Raw genomic sequence first — 13260 nt, forward strand, 5'->3', positions numbered from 1 at the left:
AGCAGAAAGGATCCCCCCAACCTGGGCTGCCCACTCCTGACCTCCCCCTCAACCCTCCTGGAGATGAGAGGGCAGGTGAAGCCAAGGCCACCAGGGAGAAGCACTGACAGGAACAAGGTAGTGGAACTGGAGGTCATTTTACTGATAACATTTTCCCATTTCTTTTTTTGGGGGTGATCATGGTGGTGGTTTGGTCAATTCCCAGTAGTGCACAGAGTTTAAACCTGACTGCATTCAGGAATTATTCCTGGAAGTACTTGACGGACCGTATGGGATGCCAGGGATTGAATCCGGGTCGCCAAGTACAAGGCAAATGCCCTCCTATCACTGTGCTATCACTCTAGCCCTTTTCCTATTCTTTTTTTGTTTGTTTTTTGGGCCACACCATGTGATGCTCAGGGGTTACTCCTGGCTATGTGCTCAGAAATCACTCCTAGCTCAGGGGACCATATGGGACACCGGGGATTGAATCGTGGTCCATCCTGGGTCAGGCACGTGCAAGGCAAACACTCTACTTCTGTGCTATTTATCGCTCCGGCCTCACTTTTCCTATTCTTTTTTTTTTTTTTCGTTTTTTTTGGGTCTCACCCAGCAATGCTCAGGGGTTACTCCTGGCTCCATGCTCAGAAGTTGCTCCTGGAAAGCTCAGGGGACCATATGGGACGCCGGGATTAGAACCGATGACCTTCTGCATGAAAGGCAAACGCCTTACCTCCATGCTATCTCTCCGGCCCCACTTTTCCTATTCTTTAATGCAAATAGTTCCTGAATGCTTTTTTCATCATAATGGTACTGAACAAAGCATATCATCTCTGGTCTCTGAATATTTTTCTTGGTTTCCAGTGGTCCTCAAACTATGGCCCACGGGCCACATATTGTATTTGTATCTGTTTTATTTCTTCATTGCAAAATAAGATATATGCAGTGTGCATAAGAATTCGTTCATAAGTTTTGTTTTTACTATAGTCAGACCCTCCAGTGGTCTGAGGGACAGTGAACTGGCCCCCTGTTTAAAAAGTTTGAGGACCCCTGCATACTATGCCAATTGCTGAATAATTTTATTACTAAAATCTTTTTTTTTTGTTCCACACCAGGAGGCACTTACGGGTTACTCCTGACTCTGCACTCAGAAATCACTTCTGGCAGGCTCAGGGGACCATATGGAATGCCGGGAATAGAACCCAAGTCTGTCCTGGGTTGGCTGTGTGCAAGGCAAACACCCTATCATTGTACTATCATCCCGGCCCCTAAAAGTTTTTTTTTAAGTCTGGCTCAAGCTGAAACTGCTGACTAAGCAGGACCAGCAAAAGCATTGGAAAACAAGGCTCGGGAGTCAAGTTCACTATAGACCCTCTGCAGTAGAGGCTGTACAAAGCAGCCCTTTGTCAATGCTGCTGCCGGCCAATGAAACATCATATGGCTGCACTGGGCACAGTGCTCAGGACCTACCTTGTACTCCAAAGTCTCCTTGAGCATGTTCTCTTCCTCCTGTGAGAAGTTCAGCAACACTGACACAGCTTTTATAAGCTGGAAGGCCTGCAACACAGAGGTTAGGCTGCTAGGGGCCTGTGCAGGAAGCGGAGCTGACTCCTTCCCACCTGTCAGGGAGACCCTGCTGCAGGTCTTGGTGGATGGGAACAGCAGGAGGAGCAAAGCACAAGTGCTGGGTCACTGTGCCCTGGGCCTTAGCGGCAGCGCTTACCCACATCCACTCACTCACAAGGCCTCACTTCCCGCCGCTCCATCCGTGAGGTCGGTGAGAGAAGGGGATACGCTTAAGGCAAGTCAGAATATGGGAGGGCAAGAGGCAGACTTGAGCAAGGAAGGCCCAACTAGTTCCCGAGCTCCTTACCTCGGATTCGCGACAGGACATGAACTTTAAAACCACGTGCTTCAGGTACTCGAAGTTGATCTCCCGAGCGTCGGTCAGGTCAGCGGCACCGGTCACTGCGGGGGCCAGGCTGGGCAACTCGGCGCTCGGCTTCTCCCGGACTTCAAAGAGCTCGTTGTCAGGTCGAATTTTCTGGAAAGCCAACAGAAATACTCTGCTTAGATCCTTCAAGGCAGGTCCAGCTGCCTCCCGGGGGACAGGTTGGAAGGGATCCTGTCGAACCCCTGCCACAGAAGTACCAGAGATCGAGAAAGGCTTGGCCCTTTCCTGTGTCTCTGCTGGGGTGCCAGTACCCAAGTCCGGGTGTGTGACCTGGCACTCCGCCAGCTTCATGAACCTTGGAAAATGGACAGGTCGGAGCAGGCAAGGACAGGCCCAAGGTCAAGGCCGCTTTAAAGCTTGTTCATGCTGCAAAGCCATCGCCTCCCCCTGCCCCTGCATTCACCCTGGAGGAAGGGACCTAGGGCAAGTGGGGGAGCCCCACACTCACCAGCTCCTTCTGCAGCGTCTTCCGGAGTTCCAGCATCCTCTGTTGCATCTGTTTTATGGTCTGAGACAAATCCCCACCCCCCAAAAGGAGCTGTTCATGAACGGTACATTTAACTACACACATGAGGGTCTCTGTTGTTCAGGGATCACTTTTGGTGGGGTATTGGGGTTTGGGTACTGGGGATTGGACCTGGGATGGCTGTGTCCAAGACAAGAGCACTACTCTAGCTCCTGAGATTCACTTTTTTTTTTTTTTTTTTGTGGTTTTTGGGTCACACCCGGCAGTGCTCAGGGGTTTTTCCTGGCTCCGTGCTCAGAAATTGCTCCTGGCATGCACGGGGGACCATATGGGACGCCGGGATTCGAACCGATGACCTTCTGCATGAAAGGTAAATGCCTTACCTCCATGCTATCTCTCCGGCCCCCTGAGATTCACTTTTTTTTTTTTTTTTTTTGGTTTTTGGGCCACACCCGGCGGTGCTCAGGGGTTACTCCTGGCTGTCTGCTCAGAAATAGCTCCTGGCAGGCACAGGAGACCATATGGGACACCGGGATTCGAACCAACCACCTTTGGTCCTGGATGGGCTGCTTGCAAGGCAAACGCCGCTGTGCTATCTCTCCGGGCCCGAGATTCACTTTTATGTATATTTATTTTCGGGTTTGGGCCACATCTGGTGATGCTCATGGTTTACTATTGACTCTGCACTCAGGAATCAAACCAGGGTAAGATGTGTGCAAGGCAAGTGCCCCATACCCACTGTCCTATCTTTCTAACCCCTAGGTTCACTCTTTTTTTTTTTTTTTTTGCGCCACACCTGGAAGGTTCAGAGATTGTTCCTGGCTCAGCTCTCACAAATCACTCCAGGTTAGGGCTGGAGTGATAGAACCATGGGTAAAGCATTTACCTCGCACACAGTGGACCCACTTTCTATCTCCAGCATCCCATATGGTTCCCCAAGCACCCCCAAGAATGACTCTTGAAAGGCAGAACCAGGAGTTACTTCTAAGTATTGCGGGTTGTGGCCCCAAACCAAAACCAAACAAAAATCACTCCTGGGTCAACTATATGCGAGCAAGTACCCTACTCCTATACTATACTATTTCTGCCCTAGATTTACTTTTATTTATTTTTGGTTTTGGAGCCATACCCGGTGATGCTGAGGGGTTACTCGTGGCTATGCACTCAGAAACCACTCCTGGCTTGGGGGACCATCTGGGATGCTGGGGGATAGAATTGCAGTCCGTTCTAGGCTAGGGTACACAAGGCAGACAGATGCCTTACCCCCTGCACCACCGCATGGCCCTCCTAGGTTTACTTTTAAATACATATCAGTGAGCCTTTAAGCACTTCTTTTTTGTGTGTGTTTGTTTTGGGGCCACACCCAGAGGTGGGTCACTCCTGGCTCTGTGTTCAGAAATTGCCCCTGGCAGGCACAGGGGACCATATGTAATGCTGGGAATCAGGCAGTACTGTTGTGCCTGGCCCACCTTAAAGCACTTCTAGGTCAAAGGCCACATGGCCTCTCTCTAGGCCTATAGCAAAGGGGAAGCACTTTTTTTTTTTTTTCATATTTTTAAGCCAGATGCTGCATATACCCCTAAAAGCACATCTGTTCCTTTAATCTTGTCTCATTTGATCTTCTAAGCTTGTTCATGAATTGATTCTACAAATGCCTACTGAATCCCTCACTAAGCAACGCATCCTTGTCCCATGAGGCTGAGGAAGATGGAGACAAACTACTGGCAACTGGCAACCCCTCCCTCCACACAGATGGGCATTTGGGCTAAAGCAATAGGATAGCAGGGAGGTCCTGTGCCTTGCAAGGATCAATCCGGGTTTAATTCTTAGCATACCATAAGGTATGAGCACCACCGGGAGTAATTCCTGAATGCAGAGCAGGAGTAAGCTCTGCGCACTGCCAGGTGTGACCTCAAAACAAAATAATTAGTTCTTGACAGAAGCTTCACTGGCCACATGAAGTGAGGATGACTGAGGGAAGGGCCCAGTTGGTGTACGCAGGTACAAAAGTCCAGGGGCTGGGGTAGTCATAGGGCAGACACGCGTGCATGCGTGTGTGTGCGTGTATATTTGTCTTATACATGGTTGAACTGAGCTCAACCCCTGGCACTCCATTTGATCCCTAAGTCCCCCCAACAAGTAAATGTTCCAGAGAAGAACAGGCCCTAATGGGGAGCAAAGTCCTCAGTATGGAGGAAGTCTCAAGCTTCTCAGACACAGGAGGGGATGGGAGCCAAACCCGCTGGTGCACAGGGGATCTAGGGTCTTGGGGTGCCAGGGATCAAAAGCATGTATTCAGGGCACAGGAAGGGTGCTGAGAGGCAGCACAGGAATCGAGGGTGCCCCTCTGTGAGGGAAGGAACAAGAGGGAGACAGGGCAGGAGGCCACACCTTGTTCTTCTCCCGGAGCTGTTGCTCCAAGTCCCACTTCTCCTGCTGGAGCTGCCTGAGGTCTGTGTCACCCAGCTCGCCGTTGGGTATTCCTGCTGCTGGGAGTTGGTCCCCGGGGTCCTGCAGGGCCTCTGAGGTCACCTGCCCGGAGGGTTGGAAAGGTGAGCAGGGCACCGACAGCTCTGTGAGCTTCACACACCTCAGTCTGTTAAGTGTTCCCACTTTTAGGGAAGCAAAAGCCCCCAGACCAGGACCCATGTAAGCTGTCCTGGCTGGGCCTCAGTACCCCTCCCTCGCAGTGCTTCCCGAGGGACCTACCTGCGGTGCCACCCCCTGCTCCTGAGCTGGTAGCCCCAGCAGGTCGTCCTGGGCCTCCTCCGCCCGAAGGCTCTGCAAGGCCTCCAGCTCATCCTGTAGCCTGCGCATCTGCAGCAGGGCTTCGTCGTGACCTGGCCAGGCAGGGACACACATGAGCTCTGAGCCTCCATATCCGCTGTGCCCGCTGCTGTGCCTGCTGCCCCGCCCTTCACCTTGCTGCAGCTGCAGGAGCTCCTGTTCCGTCCTGAGCGCTGCTTCTGTCTTCTCCTGCAGACTCTGCTCCTTCTCACTGACAGCAGCCGTCAGGTGAGCCACCTTAGAGAACAAGGTGAGAGGAAGTTGGCGGCAGCTCCCTAGGAACCTGTGGTCTGTGAGGGCTGTCTGAGGTACAGGACCAAAGTCAAGTGCCAACTCTCTGGAGAGGTGGATCTGACACCGAGAGTCCTTAAAGGCAGGTTTTTTGTTTGTTTTTTGGGTCACACCTGGCAGCGCTCAGGGGTTACTTCTGTCTCTGTGCTCAGAAATTGTTCCTGGCAGGCACCAGGGAACCATATGGGATGCTGAGATTTGAACCACCGTCCATCCTGGATCGGCTGTGTGCAAGGCAAATGCCCTACCACTGTGCTATCTCTCTGGCCCCAAAGGCAGGGTTTTTGTTTGTTTTGGGCCCATACTCAGGGGTTACTCCTGGCTCTGTGCTCAGAAATTACCCCCTGGCAGGTTCAGGGGACCAAATAGGATGCAATGCAGGGGACTGAACCTGAGTCAACTGTGTACAAGGCAAACATGCTACCTGCTGTGCTATCCCAGGCCCACAAAGCAGGATCTACTCTCCTTCCTCTGCTGCTGCAGGGTCCTGGGCAGTGGTGGTCCAGATCTTCAGCACCAGAGATGCTTAGTTGTGGTCTGATCCCATCCTCGTGGACCCTCACATCCAGTCATTCTCCATGAGAGCTGGGGGGCTGCTTTGCATCCCTTCCTCTGCTTGCTAGGCCCTCAGATCCCCCCTCTGGGCTCACCTGCTCCTGGAGCTTTTCCCGCTGCTTCTGCACCTCATCCAGGGCTTGGGCCACAGCCATGTTCACCCGTTCCTTCTGGCTCCATTCTTCCTGCACCCAGAAAAGAGCAAGGCGGTGGAAACCCAAACCACAGTTCCCTTTGGGGACATACGTGGCAAGAACAGAGGCAGAAGCCTCCTGCAGTGTCCTCTTGCCTGCTGAGAATGAGCAGCCCCCAATGCTGCTCAGGAAAGGGGCAGAGGCCTAGGAGAAACCTGGCATCCAGGCACACAGGGCTGAGGAATGCAAGGAGATCCTCAAGTCGTGAGTGAATGGAGGCTGGAATAGCCCTGGGTAGCATCTGGTGTGGCCCAAAAATGAGAAACAAAACAAAACAAAAAAAAAGGTCAAGAAGCATCTACAAGGAGAAGATGGGCAAGTAGGAAGGGGAAGGATGTGGTGGTCAGTACACCTCCCTGCTGGGAAGAGCACTCTTCGCCCCGACAGACCTGAGGCCGAACCTCGGTGATGCTCTGTAGGTCACGGGCAATTGGCTTCAGTAACACAAGGAAACTGGATTCCCACAAGACAAAGCCAGTCAGGGGTGGGTGGCTCAGACTGTCCTGCCATGCTCAAGTGTGTGTCAATGCCAAAGAACCACTCTAAAACCAAAGCTAGCTTCCTGGCTGCCTGGCATAGTCAGGCTTGCTGCAGAAGCCACCAGACCATCTGGCCTAGAGATCCAAAAGGGCTCAGGAAATACTTGTTTTAGAAAAATATGAATGTCCATAATTCTTTTCTTTGGTCACACCCAGCAGCGCTCAGGAGTTACTCCTGATTCTGTGCTCAGAAATCACCCCTGGCAGGCTTGGGGGATGGAATGCCAGGAATCGAACCACTGTCCATCCTGGGTTGGCCTTGTGCCCTGAATGTCCATAATCTATCTGTATCTAAAAATGTAGGTTTTCAACATGTACTGGTGAGACTCTCAGGGGTAGAGGGAAGAGATGATCCCAACAGATGGGCCCACACAGGCCTCCAGGGAGAGCTGGAATCAGCAGCCACACAGGAGACAGGCAGAGATGATACTGTGACCCTCTCGCCACATCACCAGTTGGGACACAGATCAGGTCTCCATAAATGGCCCGAGGTGGAACCATTCAGCTTTATCAGCTGGCCACAGCGATACTGATCCAGAACCCCAAAATACTGAAAACATTCTCCCAAGGCTTGACAATGAACTACATCTCTAGTTTGTTTACGTGCAGGTCCAAAAGCAGTTCCTTGTCACACCCACCCCTACACAACCCCCGAGAAGCCTGCAAACCATCAGCCCCACAGCGCGCTCTGCCTAGAAGGGGCAAGAGGAGGGATGGAGGAGGAGGGAGACTTGCACCCGCAGGCGCCTGGCTCCTCCGACTGAAGCAGCTGCACCCACTTGCCAGTTTTCCTAACACTTGCAGTTGCAGCTATTCAGTGCCCCATCTCCAGATACTGATTGTGTTAGGGTGTCAAGTCTGTCGGGCTTCTCCCCTTGATTCCTAATTTTAGGAATTCCCACTTCTTCCCTTGGCCCCTTAAACCCAAGGATGGAAGTTGCTTCCTGCAGCTACCGCCTGTGATAGCTGTTCACCGTTTCTGCTTTAGCCACCAACTTGGCACAGGAACCAAAGGCCCTTTCAAATAAATGAGGCAAGTTCTTTGCCAGCCCCAAACCCTGATAGACTCCAGGGGTACACTCATGCAGCTGCTTCTGTGCACGGACCTGCTCTCTGACTGTTTCCCTACTTACATCTGGGAAGTTTTTTTATTTTTTTGCTTTTGGGCTATACTCAGTGATGCGTTCGGTGGTTACTTTGGGCTCTGCAGTGAGAAATTGGGTTCTATTCCTGTCATCTCATAGGGTCCCCTGAGCAACTCTAAGAGTGATTCCTGAGTACAGAGGCAGGAGTAACCACTGAACACCGCTGGGTGTGGCCCAAAAGCCAAAACAAACCACCCCCCTAAAGAAAACCCCCACTTTTAGCCAACTTTTACTTGGCTAATGCAAATGTAGAAGCACCTGCATCGTATAGGTGAAAGACACGGACACTTGGTGAACAGACTCAGTGAAATACATACCTTCAGCGTCGTTAGTTCAAGTTGGTGCTGGTGTAAAGAAAGCTCATATTCGTTCTTACTTTCTCTCAGCGCTGTATTTTCTTGCTCCAACTCTCTCTGCAAATTGAGAAAAGGATGTACAGAGAGTCAGTCTTGGGTTGGGAATATGGAGAGCACATACCCGGCATGTGTGAGGCTGTGGCAGTCCCCAGCTCCCAACCTGGGACCCAACCTACGATCACCAGGTGTGACCTGCTGGCCCCTAAATAGCCTCACTCAGGAGTGGAAGTGGCCAAGCCCCACCTCAGCACGCTGTGTCTGGTCCCCAGAAGAAATCAGTCATGATGGGAGAGATGAGGGGGGGCATTGCCTTGCATGCAGCTGATCTTGGATTGATCCCCAGCTCTACGTGGTCCTCTGCGCACTGCTCCCTAAGAGCTGGGAATAGCTCCAGAACACTGCCAAGCACAGACCTTGATCTCCCCTCAAATAATTAAAAAGTAAAGTGAAGGGACACTGAGAGATAGCACAGTGGCAGGGCATTTGCCTTGCAAGCAGCCGACCTAGGATCAAAGATGGTTTGAATCATGGCATCCCAGATGGTTCCCCCTGCCTGCCAGGAGCGATTTCTGAGCAGATAGCCAGGAGTAACCCTTGAGCGCCGCCGGGTGTGACCCAAAAACCAAAAAAAAAAAAAAAAAAAAAAAAAAGTAAAAGGGCTAGAAAGATAGTACAGTATTTGCTCTGTCCACTATATAGTCCAGTTCAAATCTCAGCAAATAATCCCCAGAGCAATTCCAGGAGTGATCCCCTGATCACAGAGCCAGGAGTAGCCCCTGAGCCCTGCTGGGTATTGCTATAAATCTCAAAACAAAAAATAAAATCAAGCAAAGTGCTATAGAGCTTTATATATTTTGAGACCAAGTACATGAATAACACCCACATATTCAGGTGCCCAAATACCACCAGGAGTGACCCCTGGGCACTGAGAACACAGTAGTCCCTAAGCACCATCAGATATGGCTCCCAAACTGAAATACAAAGAATGAATAGGGGTCCAGAGAAGCTCCTAGAGGCTGAGATGCCTTGTTCGGTGCTACCACCTGAGCAGGGCATAATCCTGGTGGATGTGCCATCTGAGCCCAGCACCACAGGGCCTCCAGCTGTACTGCAGTCGTGTGTGTGAGCAGGACTGATGGGGGGGCACCCCAGAGACTTGACAGAAATAAGAAGTGCAAGGACGGTGGAGAGAGTGTGACTCCACTGAGCACTGTGCGAACATCAGAACTAGAGAAGTGGGGCCTGGAGAGTTAGCATGGAGGTAGGGCATTTGCCTTGCATGCAGGACAGTGGTTTGAATCCTGGTATCCCATATGGTCCCCTGAGCCTGCCAGGAGCGATTTCTGAGCATAGAGCCAGGAGTAGCCCCACAGCGCTGCCAGGTGTGACCCCAAACAAAACAAAACAAAAGAACTAGAGAAGTGACGCTCCTGGCAAGCAGCACAAATGCACAAGGAGTCTGGCGGAGGGCGTGTGTGCCTCCCCGCCCCTCCCAGGTGATGATAGCAGGAAGGGAAGAGAACAGGCATGGATGAGGGAAATTAATGATGGGCTCAGACAGCTCAGAGAACTGGAGAGATGCCTGGCACTGCCTGAGGCCCAGACTTAGGCCCTGACTCGCTACCAAGGAGACAGCCCTGTTGGCCCTGGTGACCTTCAGCAGTCCTGGGTCTAAGCAGCGTCATCATGCTGGGCCTAAGTCCTGGCGGGGCCTGTCAAGCCTGAACAGTGGGTGAGTATTGCCAGGAGAGGACCAAAACATGCTGAGTACTACATAGAAGTTCCCCCAACAAACAGTAATTGATCCATAGGACCTCAAAAGCCTTTTTTTTGGGCGGAAAGGGGAGCCACACATGGCAGTGCTCAGGGGTTACTCCTGGTTCTGCACTCAGAAATAACTCCTTAGGGGCCAGAGCGGTGGGACATGAGATAAGGCATCTGCCTTGCCTGCGCTAGCCTAGGATGGAGCGAGGTTCTATCCCCTGGCATCCCATATGGTTCCCCCAAACTAGGAGTGATTTCTGAGCGCAGAGCCAGGAGTAACCCGAGCGTCACCAGGTATGGCCCCAAAACAAAAACAAACAAAAGGGCCCGGAGAGATAGCACAGCGGTGTTTGCCTTGCAAGCAGCCGATCCAGGACCAAAGGTGGTTGGTTCAAATCCCGGTGTCCCATATGGTCCCCCGTGCCTGCCAGGAACTACTTCTGAGCAGACAGCCAGGAGTAACCCCTGAGCACCACCGGGTGTGGCCCAAAAACCAAAAAAAAAAAAAACCAAAAAAAAAACAAAAAAAAAACAAAAAAAAAAACAAAAACAAACAAAAAGAAATTACTCCTGGCAGGCTCGGGGGACCAAACGGGATGCTGGGATTGAATCCGGGTTTGTTCCCAGATCACTCGCATGCAAGAGCCATACCTCTATGCTATCACTCTGGACCGGGGTCCTCAAATTTTTTAAACAGGGGTCCAGTTCACTGTCCCTCAGACCATTGGAGGGTCTGACTCTAGTAAAAACAAAACTTATGAACGAATTCTTATGCACACTGCATATATCTTATTTTGCAATGAAGAAACAAAACAGATACAAATACAATATGTGGCCCATGGGCCATAGTTTGAGGACCACTGCTCTGGACCCTCGAAAAAGTTTTTAAAACTTTATTTATTATTAATTGATTGATTGATTTTTGGGCCACACCTATCAGTGCTCAGGGGTTACTCCTGGCTCTGCATTCAAAAGTCACCCCTGGTAAGTTGGGGGACCATATGGGATGCTGGAAATCAAACCAGGCCCCTCCTGAATCAGCCACATGGAAGGCAAAAGCCCTACTGCTGCTGTGCTATCTCTCTGGCCCCTCAAAAAAGATTTTTTTTTTTTGGTTTTTGGGTCACACCTGGTAGTGCTCAGGGGTTACTCCTGCCTCTATGCTCAGAAATCGCTCCTGCAGGCTCAGGGGACCATATGGGATCTGGGATTCGAACCACCGACCTTCTACATGAAAGGCAAATGCCTTACCTTCATGCTATCTCTCTGGCCCCTCAAAAAACACTTATTTTTTTGTGGGGGGGGGTTTGGTTCACACCCGGCAGCACTCAGGGGATACTCCTGGCTCTATGCTCAGAAATCGCCCCTGGCAGGCACAGGGGACTATATGGGATGCAGGGATTTGAACCACCATCCTTCTGCATGAAAGGCAAATGCCTTACCTCCATGCTATCTCTGCGGTCCCTCAAAAAACATTTTTTTTTTTTGGGTTTTTGGGTCACACCCGGCAGCGCTCAGGGGTTACTCCTAGCTCTATGCCCAGAAATCACCCCTGGCAGGCACGGGGGACCATATGGAATGCTGGGATTTGAACCACCGTCCTTCTGCATGAAAGGCAAATGCCTTACCTCCATGCTATCTCTGCGGTCCCTCAAAAAACATTTTTTTTTTTTTTTTGGTTTTTGGGCCACACCCAGCGGTGCTCAGGGGTTACTCCTGGCTGTCTGCTCAGAAATAACTCCTGGCAGGCACGGGGGACCATATGGGACACCAGGATTCGAACCAACCACCTTTGGTCCTGGATCGGCTGCTTATGCTATCTCTCCGGGCCCTCAAAAAACATTTTTTAAAGAGGGTTAGGGAGATAGTGCAAAGAAGTGAAGTGTGTGCACCTATTTTAATTGTTGACACCAGCATCCCCCTCAACACTAAAGTGGTGTAGCCCTGGAGGCCCCCAGCACAGTTTGGCCTGAGCACTTCTAGGCCCCAAAGCAAGACCAAGAGAAAGTGGGGGGAGAGGAAGGGGAGAAAAAGGAGTGTGTGTGTGTGTGTGTGGGAGAGAGACAGATTAAAGAAAGAGAGGTAGGGAGAAAGGGCAGGAAGATGGGTGTGCAAGGTCTTTGCCAAAAATGCCCACAGCCCCAGCCTTTGTCTCTGCCCATCCCTGACTGGCCCTGCAGGTGGGAGCGAGTGGGGATGGCAGGAAGGACAGGAAGGACAGGCAGTGGACAAGTCTCAGCAGAGAGGCACTTTATTTCAGAAGCTGCAGGGAGGGGAGCATGGCTGGTGGAGAAGAAGGCAGTTCCTGTGTGGCCGAGGGAAGAGCCGAACCCTCTGGCTCTGGGCTCTATGAAAGGGCTGTGAGCAGGCAACTTAGTGGGAGAGAAAAATGGCCCCACAGAGGCTAGGCTGTTGTTCTTGATGTCAGACCACAGGCAGCCCCGCCTGCCCACGGCTCCCCGGCTCTCACCATGCCCTGCTGGGCAGCTGTCCGTTCAGTCTCCCGTGCTTGCTCCAGGGCTGCAAGCTGGGTCTCCAGTGCCTGGGTGCGTTCTCTGCACTGCTGCTCCAGGGCCAGGACCTGCTGCTGTGCGTGGCTCCTCTCCTGGTGGGCGCTGGCCTGCAGGCAGAGGACACAGTTTGGAAAAGCAGTCATACCGGGTCCCCTGGAAACCAAGGGTGAGCATCCAGCTGAAACAATGCTCCTTCCTACTCCTCCTGGCCTGGCTGCTGCCGCCCGTCCCCCACCTGCAGTGGCTCTGTCTAGGCTCCCTGCCCAGGAGTTAGTCAGGGACAGGAGAATTGGGGAATGGGAATGGATGCTGGGGATACCAGAGGTATCCCACCATAGGTCACACTGGCAGCCTGGGACAGAGTAAAATCAGGGCTTTGGCTGAGGACAGGTATATTTGATATTTGACCATTTACGGGGTGGGCGGCAAGGATGAATGCCTGAAAGTCAGCCCCTAGATCTGCTGTTTGGAAGCCATGATGTCTGCACAGGCATGCAGCACAGTGAGGTTTATTTTTCCAGTCCCTGGTACCACCCTTCTCTCCCTCCCTCAACACTGGTGGGCTGTGAAGGCTGCCAGGTCTTTGCCATCTTCTCCCCAGAGCCGGGCACTATTCTTTGGCATCCTGTATGCAAGATGTTGGCTGGCGGCTGTCTTGGAATGAGGTCAGTCCTCTGGCTGCTGTCAAGTAGAAGCCAGCAACTGAGAGAGCCCTCA

At 51.9% G+C, this 13260-nt stretch overlaps 1 protein-coding gene across 1 annotated transcript in view; it reads right to left on the minus strand.

Moving 5' to 3' along the window:
- GOLGA1 (golgin A1) overlaps positions 1-13260 on the minus strand; it is a 56311-nt gene that overhangs the window by 2100 nt on the left and 40951 nt on the right. The window contains exons 13-21 of the mRNA XM_049774137.1: positions 12501-12650; positions 8228-8323; positions 6128-6217; positions 5321-5423; positions 5109-5239; positions 4791-4931; positions 2382-2441; positions 1853-2023; positions 1450-1536 (exon numbers count right to left, since the gene is read on the minus strand). Of these exons, the coding sequence (XP_049630094.1) occupies positions 1450-1536; positions 1853-2023; positions 2382-2441; positions 4791-4931; positions 5109-5239; positions 5321-5423; positions 6128-6217; positions 8228-8323; positions 12501-12650 (1029 nt within the window). The remainder of the gene's footprint in view (positions 1-1449; positions 1537-1852; positions 2024-2381; positions 2442-4790; positions 4932-5108; positions 5240-5320; positions 5424-6127; positions 6218-8227; positions 8324-12500; positions 12651-13260) is intronic.

This window comes from Suncus etruscus, chromosome 5, assembly GCF_024139225.1.
Source record: "Suncus etruscus isolate mSunEtr1 chromosome 5, mSunEtr1.pri.cur, whole genome shotgun sequence".
In the NCBI taxonomy this organism is placed as follows: Eukaryota; Metazoa; Chordata; class Mammalia; order Eulipotyphla; family Soricidae; genus Suncus; species Suncus etruscus.